This window comes from Daucus carota, chromosome 4 (assembly GCF_001625215.2).
Source record: "Daucus carota subsp. sativus chromosome 4, DH1 v3.0, whole genome shotgun sequence".
NCBI classification, from domain to species: Eukaryota; Viridiplantae; Streptophyta; class Magnoliopsida; order Apiales; family Apiaceae; genus Daucus; species Daucus carota.
The window spans coordinates 28,071,873-28,088,061 of record NC_030384.2 but is presented as its reverse complement, the minus strand read 5'-3'; the positions used below and the strand labels follow the sequence as shown (position 1 = coordinate 28,088,061).

General features: G+C 31.2%; 1 protein-coding gene across 2 annotated transcripts; it reads left to right on the top strand.

Moving 5' to 3' along the window:
- The first annotated feature begins 10,814 nt into the window (after window positions 1-10,814).
- LOC108215870 (protein yippee-like) lies at window positions 10,815-14,487 on the top strand. Of its 2 annotated transcripts, none has more exons than XM_064092328.1 (6): window positions 10,815-10,911; window positions 11,105-11,231; window positions 13,464-13,507; window positions 13,714-13,822; window positions 13,913-13,968; window positions 14,007-14,487. In XM_064092328.1, exons 1-6 carry the CDS (start codon window positions 10,835-10,837, stop codon window positions 14,032-14,034), a joined length of 441 nt encoding a protein of 146 aa, XP_063948398.1. In that variant the 5' UTR covers window positions 10,815-10,834; the 3' UTR covers window positions 14,035-14,487. The 2 variants fall into 2 exon arrangements, with proteins under 2 accessions (XP_063948398.1, XP_017243956.1); XM_017388467.2 differs by having other exon boundaries at window positions 10,818-10,911; window positions 14,039-14,487.
- Window positions 14,488-16,189: the final 1,702 nt, after the last annotated feature.

Genomic DNA, 16,189 nt, shown 5'->3' with positions numbered 1-16,189 from the left:
ATGATCCAGAAACTTTGTAGCATTATTTACTAGTCCAGGACTTTACTTTTTCTAGTGTTAGTTGAGTTATCCTCCAGAGGATTTGCTTGTTATGATTAACAAACAAATAGGGGGAGATTGTAAGTCTAAATGTAAAGACAACCCTATCTGTTACATAGGGATGATAACTCAACAATAGAACAAGACAAGTAAATAACACTACGCCTGCACCGGAATCGGAAGATACGAAGACAAAGGTTGAAGAAGCCATCTACAGTCTTGAAGGGATAAGTTCACTGGAAGAAGTTCATTAATATGTTCATGCCTCAGTGAAGAATAAAGATTGAAGTGATCAAGATTGTGGAAGCAATGAAGATGTTGTCCAAGTACTCGAAAGATTTCAGTGCAACCCCTGAAGCAAGATATTTCTATATATCTTGGTTGGTTATTTATAATCAACAAACTGAAGCATAAACTAACCCGGAACCGACTGATCAATGTTTGCTGACAAAGACGGTACAATGTTTAACTTCAGTGTTAGTCGCTTGTGAACCAGACCAGTGCACTAAGCGTCAGCACGTACGGAGTTTGCAAAGTATTTATCAATCGAAGAATTGATCAAGTCATAACAAGTCATTTGTTCCAAACTCAAGCCAAGCCAAATGCCTAGCCTCTGCAAGCTGTATCAAGTCTACTGCTCAAATGTCATATGTCAAGCTTCCACAGAAAGCCATATCAGGAAGTGACCTATCTTTTATATGTGTGCACTTATATATTTGTATATGTACAAATATATTTATATATATGTATATATGTATATTTAATTAAATATAATATATATAATATATATGTATATATGTTTTTAAACATATGTATATGTATATTTATATGTATGTATATTTAAATAAATATATATGTATATAGTATATGTATTTATATTTTACATAAGCAATTATATAATTAAGTGTATATATATATTATATTATGTGCATAAATATATGTATATTTAGAGAGAGTTATATATATCTTTATATATATATTTATATTTATATTTACACATAGTTATATGTATATTATATATATTTAAATATATGAGAATATATTTAAATATATGTGTATATATATGTTACTATTTGTTTATATAAATATTATATATATGTATATATTTATATATACTTTTCTTTATATATATTTATGTTTATATTTATATTTATAAATAACTATATATCTCTATATATATTTATATATATATTTACATTTGTATTTACATATAATTATATATTGTATATATTTAAATATATGAGAATATATTTAAATATATATACATATATTATTATATGTTTATATAAATAAAATATATATGTGTGTATATATTTATATATACTTTTATTTATTAATATAATAACAACATAATATATTATATTATATATTTTATGCATGCATGTGATGATGTCAGGTGTCTAGGGCACTCTAGGGTTTGCATGGCTTTGTATATATATGTGTATCGACTGTGATCAAAATCGGCTAAGTCAGATGTACAACAACTCCAGTAAGAAGCTTTGGAAGCGCAAGGTTTGACCTAGAAGAGGTCCAAGGAGTGATAACAGTGGAGCTCTCCACTGTAGGAGCGCAACTTTGGTTTTAACTTAGAAAAACTCTAAGTCATTACTTCTTCACTGTGAAAGAGATGAGGCGCAAGTTTTGACTAAAGTCAAAACCTGCGCTTCACATCTTCACAATACAAGTCTGCTACTTAGAAATACTCTAAGTATTCACAGTCACTAGAGATAAGCTTGTTAGCGCAACCTTTGACCCAAAGTCAAAGGTGGCGCCACATACATGGAAAGCTCTTAAGCGCAAGTCTTGACTGAAATTGGCGCAAGGTTTGACTAGGGATTTCACTCAGAATTTTGTCTAAGGCAACACTGTAAAGCTCTCAACCCTGGCGCCAACTTTGACCACACCCTGGCGCAAGCTTTGACTTCAACTGCAGTGACCCTAGCGCAACTTTGGTATTCTGGAGTTAGTTTTATTTTTATAAAACGAATCCGTCCAGGACGAACTCAAGTCGTCCAGGACGAACTCGTTAACCATGGTTAGTTTATGAAAGCCTATAAATATGTGATTGTGGTTCTCACAATTTACATCATCCTTCGGGATGGATGGCCAAGTGCTATGCACAAACTCTCTCAAATATACACATACCCTAGCCTAGTTTTGTACCATAAATATTTGTAGTGGATAGGGCTTGTAATATTTAGAGGAGTGGTCATTGTAGCCAACCTTCGGGTTTGGATTTGTAGCACCCTTCGAGGTATTTATCAATATACAGATATACCTTGGAAAATATTGTGTGTTGGTTTAATATTTTCATATCCTCAGAAACCGACCCAATAAATATCCGGAACACGAAACCCATTACAGAACTGCAATTTGTTTATCCGCAAGATTCGAAAGAATTTTAAATTGTAGTGAGTATCGTATTCAACCCCCCCTTCTACGATACTTTGGACCTAACAGATATTAAGTTTTGTCTAGATTTTAATGAATAAACTTTTTAGATCTAGCTCTTCAGTAAGCTCAAGGTCATCTATGTCTTCGATCCCTCCTATCCCAGATTTTATTAATCAAGAAGCACACAGTTATGAAAACATTAGTCAAGAATTAGGAAATTGGAATATTCCTAGTGTAAATCCAAAACAAATTTATGAGTCAACATTTACAGATAACTTTAAAACAAATTATAATGTTAAAACTGTTGAAAGAATTTATGCTATTAACAAAGAACATGAAAACTGTTCTCTTTTAGATAAAGAAATAATTAAAAAATATAGGAAAAAAGGTTACAATTATATTCACATAGGATTAATTCAAGTTGCAGTAAAGCCATTAACAATTAAAGGTATTAATTCTAGTATACTTTTATGCCTGAGAGATGCAAGGTTTTTAAACTATGTTCCTAGTATATTAGGAATAATGGAATCTAGCCTTCATAATGGACCAATCCATTTTATTTAAATTAGCATAAGGAATTTTAATAACATGCTTTTTTCTTTGCTAAAAAGCGTGAGGAATATATCATTGAAGACTGTTATTTTCTTTCGTAAATGATTATATTTTAATTGTTCTTCAATTCTTTTATATTTAATTTCAGTTTTTAAATGTTTTAAATGGTTCTTTTTATTATTTAATATATTAAGAGTTTTAGAAATTGATTGTTCTTGAATAATTTTTAAATCTCTTTCTTTAGGTTCAGTAGTAAATTTAAATGTTACTTTCTGTCATAAATGACTACTTATTAGTCCTTTAGTAGTGGTTGTAAATGGGTATAATAAATATATAAATGGTAATCCTAAAATTAACTTATCTGTCATATTTTTTATCAAAACAAATGATGTTTTGAAACATACATTGTCTTAACAAATGTGTACTTTAGATAATTTATATGTTATATATCCATTTGACTACCGTTAGTAGAGCTTAACCTTTCATTAGTCTTTTCATAATAAATAGTTGGGATTAATCCTTCTTGGATACAATTTAAGTCTGCATTAGAATCAATTAAAGCTGGAAGTTCTATGATGAATGATTTATTGATTACTAATTTAACATTGATATACCATTTTTGGATAGTAATATCTTTTAATCTTTTTAGGGAATGTCCTAGACTTACTAGATTATTTTCTGTATTATTTTTAGAAGTATCTTCTTGATCTTCTTCAGAAGAAGAGTCATGAATCTTTAAATTTGGTTTAAAATCTTCAATTTCTTGCCTTAGTTTAGGAATTTCTTGTTTTAAATTAAGTATTTCTTTTTTTCTATTATTAAAAAAAGAATTGGGTTTTCAAGAGTCTTATTAAGACTAATCATTGGTTTTTCTAATTTTTTATTTTTAGCTTCTTTATTATCTGTTAATAATATCTTGAGTTTACTTATGTATTGAGTTTTTAGTTAAGGATATGTTATTTTGCTAATTAACTCAACTAATAAACTTTGTTCTTCTTCTTCTTAATTTGTTAAAACATTTATTGTTTTATTCTTTGTTAAAACATTTAAAGTTTTATTACAACAATCTTTATTGCAATTATCCTTACATCCTATGATTATATTAGGTTCACTACTACTATTATCATCAGTGTCACTAGTGTTGTGTGGAGGTATTTCAGAATAGTGATCAGAACTGTAATTATTTTCAATTCGCATTAAATTTAAAATTATTTCAGTATTCTCGTCTGATATATATATTTAATTGGGTAAGTTTTCTTTAACCCTACATTCATTTTTATAATGATCAAGCTTGCCACAACCATGACATACAACTTTACTTTTATCAAATTTTTTATTAAATTTAGGATGACTCTTAAAATTTCTTTTCTTAAAAGTTTTTGGTCTTTTATAATATTCTATATTATTATTTTTATGATTTTTATGATTTCTTGTCTTAACATGGTGCTTCGTTTTTCTAGAAGGTGCTATAGGAGGTAACCATATTGTTCGCAAAAAGTTCCTACCTCATATTTAGCCTTATCGTTATCCTTGTTAATTTGTTTATTAATTTTAGAATCAATGCATTTTTTTAATCCTGTTTTCTGAATTTGACTTATTATATCTCCGTATGTTAAATTATCATAATAAATGAATCCTAAATTTTTACTTAATTCTTCTCTAATTTTATGAGCAAAAAGATTTGGTAATCCATTAACAAACTTTTCTTTCCAAAAAGAATTGTTATTGTCGTCTCCCATCATTACTCTATAGGTAAAAGCATCTTTATACCATCTAAAATCACTTAAAGTGGGACAAGTTAAATTGCTTAACTGATCATAAATTCTTTCAGTGATATTACCTGCAGGTGTTCCTATAAAATGTTTTATTATAGTATATATTAATGTATTTATTCCATCATGAGGCCCATTCCTATATCTGTATTAAATATAGGATTTCCTTCATCATCTTTCTGAATAGCATATATAATACTATCTCTCGTTTCTCTAGTAAGATGTTTATCCCACCATGCTCTAATAGTTCTAGTAAATCCTCCGGCTAAGATTGCTACTATCTCTGGTTGTCCTAGGTTATTAAAGGATGTTAAATAGCTATTAGCCACCATGGACATATGATTTAGTTTTATTAATAATTCGTGTTCACTAAGACCATCTATATTCCATTCATAAGTTTGACTAGAAGAAACAGAAAATTGATTATCTAAATTTCTTTCTTCAAACTGCAGATCCGGGGGAGTTGGTCTAGGGTACCAATTTTTTGTTAAACTGGTTGGATTAAAGTTTCTAAAACTTAAATTTTTAAATTGATTTCCTTCATCATCTTTCTGAATAGCATATATAATACTATCTCTCGTTTCTCTAGTAAGATGTTTATCCCACCATGCTCTAATAGTTCTAGTAAATCCTCCGGCTAAGATTGCTACTATCTCTGGTTGTCCTAGGTTATTAAAGGATGTTAAATAGCTATTAGCCACCATGGACATATGATTTAGTTTTATTAATAATTCGTGTTCACTAAGACCATCTATATTCCATTCATAAGTTTGACTAGAAGAAACAGAAAATTGATTATCTAAATTTCTTTCTTCAAACTGCAGATCCGGGGGAGTTGGTCTAGGGTACCAATTTTTTGTTAAACTGGTTGGATTAAAGTTTCTAAAACTTAAATTTTTAAATTGATTTTCAATATTAATGATAATAGACTTATCACTATCATTACTATCTTCTTTTCTTTCTAAAACTGCTACGGTTTTACTAGTTCCTGGTTGATCTAATTTTTTAATTAACCTATCAATAGTTTTTACTAATTCTTGGTCTTTTTGTTGGGTAATCCCTTACCATATCTATTTTTAGGTAAATTTAATAGTGATTTTTTTTATTTTTATTTCCTGATTTTGAATAAGAGTTTTATCTTCAAATTTTTCTTCAATTTTATCTAATTGTTTTCCTATGGTTACCCAGCATTGATTAGTGTAATTATTTTGTTCAATAATTTTCTTTTCTTCACTATTACTACCATTGGATATTTTAAAAGAGGAAGCAGTAACAAAATTGTTTTTTACTGGAATAATAATGTTTTCTACAGGCGGATGACTTGAAGTTACTTTTGATTTATCTTCTTTATTCCATTGAGTTTTTGTGATGACATTACACTTACCATAATATTTTTCATACCATGAATAAAATGTAATATTTATTTTTCTTTTCATTAGATATTTTTTCCATTTATTAACTATTTTTTTTCTGACTCTATGACTGTGATTATTCCTAAATTGACGTCTTTTTTCTTTATTATAATTTAAATTATAATCTTCATTTAAAATTTTCCAATTAACTGTAAATTCTTTATTAATAACAAGGAGTTGGTGATTTGTTGATTTTGGTTCAAATTCTGAATGTGCAGGAGATAAATTTTGTTCATCTTCTTCTATTATTTGACTGTTGGCAGAATAAAAGGGACAACTGGTCTAACCTTCATTTATTATACCTTTTGTTCTTATTTCTTTAAGTTTGTGTTTACTTAATAATTCTGAATCTTTCCTAGAAGCTGTTGATGGATCAACTAACTCTTTTAAGATTAGGATTCTATTAAGATTATCAAAACTTATTTTAACCGTACCATCGAAATATTGTCTAACATTTTCTAAATTCATTATATTATTATTTATCGGTCGTTGGGGTGTTTCATTTTCTAAGATCCATTGATTGGGGAGATTAATATCTTTTCAAAGGATTGTTTTTGGAACTTGAATATTAGCTTCGCTCGTACTTTCTTGTATTAAAACAGTTTTATTTTTAGGATTTTTGTTTAAAAAATGAATATTTAAATCTATTTTCATAGTCTTATAATGGATTCTATAAATTAAAGCTAAAGATTGCGATCTTTCAATCATTTGGGTTAACAGTTAACGGTTAACCCAAAAAGAAGTTGATTTTAAGAAAAAAAATGCACAATTTGGCTCTTCTAACAAATCGAGATAAATTCATTTGTGCAATTAAATATCGACAATTCATGCCGGAACAATAGAGTTAAGCATTCATGTAGTCTTGTCGAGCTGAATGGATGGCGACATGAGTATACTATCCCAGTTTAGATAGTTTGCAAACGCTTATTCCGACTATGACACTGGGGGAGAGCGGTCGGATCAGGACGGTTTTTTAGATATAGTCGCAACCACATATTCTTGGTTTTTGAAATTTAAAACGGCAATCGCAACCGAAGACATCGGTTCGGTTTCGATTTTAGTTTTAAAATTCTTAGTTCGCTTTTTCAGTGAATCGGTTTCAATTTTATAACCGCCTCCAATAAATGTGAAAAAATAAATATGACTGGTTATAATTTTAAGCATACAAATAACACCGCAGTGAGCAATTGATGACCAAAATCTATAATACTTACTCTCCAGCAATATTGTAATTAACATAAAATCCATGAGAAATAAAATTGAACTAAGATGTTCTGAACAGCAGGACATGCATTCTGTGCTAACTGTTAAAAGGTCCGAAGAATGATGCTCAGTCCAAGACTTTAATTTGCTGTTTCAACCTTTGTTAAAAATATATGTGTATTTATTAATTTAACAATTTATATATAATAAACATTATTTATTTATTTATTTATATACTCATTTTTTATACATTGTCTTGGTCTCTGTGTCCCCCTCCAATGTAAAGAATTGAGGGAGACGGAGGGAGTACTATAATTTTAGAGTTTCTGTATCTTTCCATGTTGAAATATAGATCATTTGACTTTGGCACACACTACTAAGTCTTTTGACCGCATAACTAAAATTATTACTTTTCAAATCTTTCTTTTTAAAATTATAATATTGATCATATATTTTTATTTCAAAAAATAAAATTTTTTTAGTAATGATTTTAACTATACGGTCAAAAAACTAAAAAGTGTGTGCAAAAAAGTCAAACGACTTATATTTCAAAACAGATGGAGTATATAATATCTTAAATATTATATTCCATAACTTTTTCAACATAATAAATATATAAGACTGCATTTAAAAACACACAAAAAAAAAAATCTATCATGACTTCATATTTCATTAAATATAATTCGTTAAGATGAGAAACACAAATTTTAACACCAACAAAGCCTAACATATAAAAATTTAATTTCAAATTTCGTCCAAATTATTAATATTTGTTATGTCCAAAATTGGTATGGGCCTCAGCAGACCCACATTCATATATGGATTACCAAGATGGGCTCATCCACCTCTTTTAATGAAGGATATTTGCTCTCCATCCCAATATCAGAAATGGACAAAAACCTTTAGACTCATTATTCTGCCAGGTCATCTCACTAGTGAACGTCCACCACTTAGAAGATTTATGAAGACTTAAGACATAATGACCCTAGGAGTCATCATCCTAGGGTTCACTGCAAGTATCAATAGTGAGCCTCGAGGTCGCTAGCCCTTGGCCTTGGCTTCGCTATGTTGGTCTCGTTATGATTAGGATCGCTAGCTTAGGGATCATCACCCTAGGATTCATTTTTTAGGAAGGTTCTCAAGCCTCATCACCTCTACTACAAGTTGGTCTCATCTCAGGGGTCACCTCAAAGGAAGATGATCAAGACATGAAGGCTCGCGACCAGTCCCGATTGGGACCCAGGAGTATACATCTCTAGGTCTCAGCCTCCACTTTACGGACCGTTATTAATTTCCCGACCCTCTTCATGACAGCCCCTTGTCATTTGGGATTGGCCATGTAAGTACGGATCCTCCTTGATGGAGGCTTTTATGGTCTAAGGGACCTGGGCCCTGATGGACTGGACCGAAACCTAACCCATTTAGGTAGTTTGGCCCGAAAGAACTACGTGATTTCTTGAACCCCTATAAATACGGTACGTATGCCTCTTGTGGCTCATAACTTGATTCTTGATGAGAACGCTTGAGAACTCTTTCTCCCGTTTGCTCAATAATCAAACACAAGATCAACTATCATATCCATCATTCTTCGTCCCGTGTTCTTCGCAATGTTCTTCCTACATTCAAGCAAGTTCTCACATTTGTTGTTAACCACTTTCTCCCATTAACAATTTGACGACCATAGTGGGATATCAATACATCTAAGGGAGAAGGATAAGTAGTAGGAAGAACAAATCTAAGAGATCAAAAAGGACCTCTCAAGTAGACCCCGATGAGAAGAGCAGTGTGATCCCTCATACTGATGAGCCAAAAACTGCATGCTTAATGACAAGGGGGTAAAGTCAAACTATGAGAGACTAATGTTGATAAATTGTTCCAGTACGGCGGTGTTGCTTAAAAATGGTTCGTTAAATTATCATATGAAAGCTAACATTTTAAGTGACTTGATTATTTTTTATTTAGAAATCAATTTACGGAAAAAAGACATTTAAATCAAACTAGAAAGGAAATCAAAAAACGTGTGTTCCGTGGAGGCTCAGACTAAGCGCCTGTTTGTTAAGCTAGAAGCAGAAGCTGCTTCTGGCTTTTGCTCTTTTCATGACCCGTTTGTGTAAATAAGTAGAAGTATTCTTAAAAAGTTAGGAATGCTAGTTTTTCTCTCAGAGTTTCTACTTCTTTTTTAACACTTTATTAACTTATTTACTTTTCAATTCTAATCCACTTCTTTACTTTAAACAAGAAATCATTTTTTTTAAATTTGCGCAAACAGCCCCTAAGATTAATAAATCAGAAGTGTATTTCATAACCGTGTTTATAATATTAAGGGCAGTTTAGTTGGGGGTAATTAACAAAGGGGAAGGGACGCATTAAGTCTCATTCCTTTTGTTGGTGTTTGTTCTCTTTCCCTCTTTTTAATTTTAAGTTTACCCAACATTCCTCATAATTCATTCCCCAACCGACTAGGTATTTCTTTTCCTTTTAGGGATTATTTTTGAATTTTCACTTATAATTTATTTTAGAATATTAAAAACATTTTTGAAAATCAAAAATAAGTTTTAATTTAGTTTTTATATGTTAAAAACAATTTTGATATAATTTATAAGTATTTAAAATATTAATGACATTTTTAAACAATTTAAAATATTAATGACATTTTTAAACAATTTAAAATATTAATGAAATTTTTAAATTATTAAATTTATTTTTATTTTCTTGTTATTAATGGATCGTATTTGTTTCAGATAGCGTGGGCTTACAAGTTGGGACGTTTTTTTTTCGGACATTAAGGTCTTATTGTCTAAAATAATACAAGGTCTTATTGTCTAAACTTCCGGAGACATTTTCATGTCTTTCGGTTGGATGATAAGTTTTATGAATGAAAGAAACTTATCCGAGTATTGGCTTATATCGATACGAGCGGGGGTATTTCTGAAAAAAAAAAGAAAATAATATAATAGTAATAGTATATTTTTTATTAAATACTAGCCTTTAACCCGTGCGAAGCACGGGCGGATATAAAATTCGTAATTTATTAATTATAATTTAAATTTTAACATCATTTTAATAGTATTTTAGAACTGATGAATTAGATTTTAACCCGATTATATTTACCAACTGATTATATTTTTTGGATGACTACAAATTATACCAATGTCGGTTTATTATAATATAGTATATAAATTATATATAAAAGAATAATAGTGGTGTTTTTATCCTCTACTACATCTCAAGTGTTTGTAATTTAAATGGTATAAAATTCTTTAATGTTGTAAGAGCAAGAGAAGTTTACATGTGATAGACTTGTAGTTACAACGGAGATGACCAAATCAAAATTTTGTACGACTACAAATTAAACCTATGTTAGCTTATTATAGTATAGTATAGTATAGATAGTATAGATGTGTGGGTCCTGATGCACACTTTCATGAGTCATGACACGCCTGATGGCAGTTTCTAAACACCATGTTTCAATTCTTATATATCAGGCCAAGCCTCATTCTTCTTTCTCTTTCTCGTGTAACTTTCGAGCAGCTCATCAGGTCATTTTTCTCATCTGGGCTCTTCTCAATTTCTCATATCAATCTTCTTTTATATGCACACACCTATAATCCCAATCTGTGACTTTCCTTCATGTACTTAACTTATGTACTTTTTTATCATTACTGTTGATTGAGTCTGCTCAGCTTTACTAACAAGAAATTGGGGTTTTTATTTTGTTTGTTGTTCTTGAAGAAAAGAATTGTTCTTTGGGGTGATTGGAGAAATGGGCAGGCTTTTTGTGCAGACTCTTGAAGGGAGCATCTATTCTTGCAAGCATTGCAAGACCCATCTTGCTGTTTTGGAAGATATCATGTCCAAGGTTTTATCTGTCTGTTTGTGTATGTTGGTGTTCTGATTTTTATGAATTTTTGTTGATGATCAGTCTCGGTTAATGTGGGTGATTGGTTGGTTATGTTGTGTGTTTAGGTGTGATTGATCAGTGTGTGTGCAACTGTGGAAGTGATATGTGGTTCTTGATCTTTTTCGGTGATTGAGTGTGTGCTGTTTAGTTTTTACTACAGATAGATTGACCGGAAGAGGCCTAGTTGGGTTTAATTGTTTAAAGATTTTTAATCTTGCTGAATGCAAAAGGCCTATGAACTCGAGTTGCATCTCCCATGTGACCCAAGTTTAGCACAATGCCTTTTAAACTCCCATCAAAAGATCCAAGACCCCTGAACCTAAGTAACTGATGAGGCCCTGAAAATTCCATGTTATTTTCTGTTTAACTAAAAATCATCTGCACCACTTGAAGCTGCATTAACATGGGTACTCATTAGGTGTAAGTTAGTAGAAGTGTGTTATAATTTATACCTGCTCCTTGCATATCATTTATATAATTAGAAATTTAGAAGCAGAAGTTTGGCTTGATTGGATTGCTGAGGATTGTGAAGATTTTTTTGAGATTTGTGTTTTGGTTGCTTGCTCACTGCATTCTGTCAACAAGCTTTTTAAAGTTTTTTTGCCCCACATGCCCCTGCTTCCATAAGGAGCAAGTCATAATCTCCCTTGTCCTAATTTTATATTAGCTGTGATTAGAACTTTTCCTTTAGTTGTTTTCATGCTTCTATATATTGATAATTAATGAGTTGAAGAGGGGAGATTGCAGAAGAGATTTATAATGCAAGCTAACTTTATATCCGAATTGAATTTAAATATGCAAGCACGTTGCAATCAAATTTTACTGATAGTTCTATGCCGGAGAGGAGAGAGTATGTACTTAAGTTGCAAGTGAATTATTTGACATAGTAAGATTGTTCAGTGAAATTGGAATGATATGTTATTATGGTCTCTTATGTCTGTCAGGCCATTATATGGTCTCTTATGTCAGTCAGGCCATTAGATTCTTTATTTAGTAGGTTGATGCAAGTTTCGAAGTATGATTATGAAGGCTTTTGATATTCTTAAGAAGGGTTAAGAGACATACTTGAAATGTGCCTAAGAATTAGATCTTTGGCATAGCTGTATAAATGGCTTTAATTTCAACCAGTTAATGTGTTTATTTGTAATACCTATGAGGCATTGATCATGTACATCCATGTGTGACTTCAAATATTCTCTATAATTCTAGTTTCTTTTCTAAGTCGGACTGTGTAGATCTAAATTTCTGAGGTATTGTAGCAAATTCCATCATCCTTTTGTTTTGTAGTTTAAATATTTGAGTATTTGACACTTCAAGGGCCATTCTGATTTCCAAAACAGAGTAAAATAATCTTATAATTGTGCGACAAAGAAGGACAGTGAAAAGTACTGAAGCTTAGAGTTCATGTGATTTACAGTTTTCATTTTCCCTTCTACATGACCGAGATAGTAAATTTTCTTCTGTCTACTTTTATAGAAGTGATGTAAGAAGTCATCAAAACATGATTCTGTGGTCTAAAATGGTAGTTTTGTAAGTCTAGATCAATGTGGAGAGTGGAGGCCTCTTCTTTATATGAACAGCTTTTGTGTTATATTTTTTTTAGATAAATTTGAAATCCGATGTAATTGACAATTTGGTATCCCTGTTCAATAATTTCTAAAAAGTATTGTATGTTTTCATGTTTCCAAGTTACCCTTATATCCCTACCATTGCAACCTAGTCGATTCTCCTCTCTGAGAGTTCAAATCTAAATGGAGGTAGGGTGTGTGAATTTTTAAATCTATGTAATTGATCATTACTGAAGTAAATAGTTACCCTCGAATTATTAGCTTTAGGAAATCTCAGTAGAAAACATAGGCAGTTCATGGTATGCACTTGTAGTTTGGTGATCATGCCATGATAATTTTTCGAAATTCATTTGTTATTTATACTACTGGATCATTCCTGTAAACTGCACAAAATCCTAATATAAGAGCTTGCTAGATATCTATTCATCATCCCTCAAAACTCTCTCTTGGATAATTAATCGTTTTCTATAAGACAGCTAGAGGTCTAGCAGTACTTGTTTCCAACAATATCCAGTTGTATGGACCCTTTAGAAGACTCCATATACCTTGTGCTTGTTCTACGTGAGTACTTAATTTGAATTGACAGCCATATTCCTGACTTGTTAATTGCATGTGCTTTCAGGCTTTTAGTTCTAGGCATGGGAAAGCTTATCTCTTCCGTAATGTGTAAGCCTTCCTATATAGTGTGTGTCAATTGTTAGCATTGTGTTTTAGATTGGATGTACGGAGACTGTGTAATTCAAAATAAACTTAAAATGCACTAGTGCACTTTTTGGGTAAATATTACACAATTGCATGCGTACACATATCGTTCACTTTGGCAGCTATGCTTCTAAGTTTTTTTTACTCTGTCTGAATGTTATGTTGCATAGTGCGAATGTAACCCTTGGAGAGAAGGAGGAGAGAATGATGATAACTGGAATGCACATCGTGGCTGACATATTTTGTGTGTGCTGTGGATCTAATGTTGGGTGGAAATATGTAAGCCAAATTTCAAACAACTTAATTGCTTGATTCCAAATTAAACTTAGTTTTGATCTATTGGTAAAACGGTGCATCATGTTTTACCAGGAGTCTGCTTATGAAAAGAGCCAAAAATACAAGGAAGGCAAATTCATTCTCGAGAGGTATTCCAGAATCTGTAATACTGTGAAATGTTTTTTAGCCCTATAATCTGTAAATCCTTTGGTTGAGCAGGTTTCAGATATTGGGTCCTAATGGAAGCACATACCCAAGAATTCAGGAAGCTCAGATTGTGGGAAGTGACGTTGATGAAGAATGATGCTGGAATAGCTTTATGTCATCGTATAAATTGCTGTTAAATGAATATAACTGTACAATCTCTAGAACTTGTCTTTTCCGGAACATAGTAGTTATAGTCATGCTTTATAGTGGTTAAAGACCAGTTTGTTTTGCAGAAAAACTTAGAGTGGTCCGGTCATCTTACATTTTCCGACATCTCGTCGTAGACACAGGAAATGAATCACCCCCTATCCATGAGAATGAATAATGGTAGCTTTTATAACTTACAATTTACATTTTGGTAAACAGATTTTTAGTTTGGGCAGCAAAGTATATTTTGTGTTGAACTGTTGATGTTTAAGACATGGGTTACCTTTCATTATTTTTAGTATCTTTCAGATTGATGATTGTTTGCCATCCAAGTGAGAGTAAGGCTTGTTTATAGTTCGTGAAATAATGGCAAGATAGTTCTGTGATGTTACCTTGTCTTTGCAGCTTTACTTCCCTTTCGGCCTTCTAAATAAACCCTGAAGTACAATTTTAATAGTCCGATCTGCTCGTTCTGGCGTAGTATTTTGTTGAGAGAGTATCCTGATCGTTACATTGACATCGATGTGTCTCATACTCTCATTTTTAGAAAGAAAAAAAGGCCATTAGTGCCATATTTTATTGTAGTTGTCCAGAACACCGTATTAGGAACATAGGCCACTACCTCATACAGTTTGCATTTCAAAATGTACTGCCTATCAGTACTCTACCTATGCATTTCATAAATCTTCAAAAGTGCTATTAGAATTTTGAAGTTCTGTTTCTTATAATCTTTGTTTAATATCGTTAGAGCATTCAATCATACAAAACTCTTGGCTAAAAACAGTTAAAGAATACTATAATTTTTTTAAGAGATTACGTGAAAAGATCTCGATGGGATATTTTCCTTCTACTATAATTTTAATGTGTCTGTTATGCTTTCAATGTCTAAATGTACATCCTAGCTATGGATGGGTTTGCTGCTTCTTTAGAAATTTAATTATCATGAGTAAAAACTTTCTTGTCAAGTATCTATCCAGTTTAGTTCTGTTTTTTTTTTTTTTTTTTTTTTTTTGTCGAAAGTTTAGTTCTGTTGTTGATGTTATTGCTGATTACCATCGAGTAAACCAGTATAAGATTTGCATTAATGATTCTGAATGTGACTAGAAAGAGTCAGAGAAAAGATAGAGTTGTTACCTGTTTCTGAAGAATGTCGAGGGAAAATAATAGCTTCTGAGTTATTGCAGTTCTTATAATTCCGAGAGGTAAATTAAATGTTATCTAATGTAAACTTTCACACAAAATGTAATGGTCAATCACTTATCTGATTTGTAGATAGCAGCAGAAGCACTAGCAGAAGATCTTATGGCCCCTTTGATAAGAGACCTGAGTGATGAAAGTTTTATAAGGTAAAAAAAGTGCTTCATGTTCCCTTTAGAGGATTTTTTTTTAATTTTAATTTCCTAAAGATAAAATTAGGTTGCGTTCACTTGGATGGAATCAAATGAGGAGATAATGGAATGAGATTTTTTGTAGAATTGTAGAAGAAGAATGTATGAGACAAAGCCGACTAAATATGAGTGATCTTACTTGTTAATGATGAAGTTTGCAGGGAAAATGATGAATAAGAGCAATGGAGCATTCCTTCCAAAACATCTGGATTAGATTTTTAAATCAAATAATTCGGAATATAATAATTGAAGGAATGAAAAATTATAGACATTTTTCCAAATAAAAAATCCAAGTACAAATTTCATCCTGTAAATGCAGCCTTGGGATGTTCTTGAAATTGTTATTTCTTTTAGATAAATGGATATAAATATTAATGAAGAAAGTCTACAGATTAGTATATGAATGTTTACTTAAATATCAGGGTTATGGTTACCATAGTTATGGTTTGTGTATACAATTTAAATACTGTAGTGGTTGAACGGGATGTTCTGGTACTTTGATGGCTCATGAGTCTATCCATGTAAACCTCAGTGGTAAATGTGTAAAAATAGCTTAATACAAATACAGACCACAAAAGACTACAAACTGAAGTGATAAAAGATTAGTTAATTGCCTCCCATTCAAATT

Excerpts from the sequence above, each read along its gene's own strand:
- LOC108215870 (XM_017388467.2), top strand. The coding sequence starts at position 10,835 with ATGTTTCAATTCTTATATATCAGGCCAAGCCTCATTCTTCTTTCTCTT. Across the intron at positions 10,912-11,104 it reads ACTTTCGAGCAGCTCATCAG|AAAAGAATTGTTCTTTGGGG; the intron begins GTCATTTTTCTC and ends TTGTTCTTGAAG. Across the intron at positions 11,232-13,463 it reads TGGAAGATATCATGTCCAAG|GCTTTTAGTTCTAGGCATGG; the intron begins GTTTTATCTGTC and ends ATGTGCTTTCAG.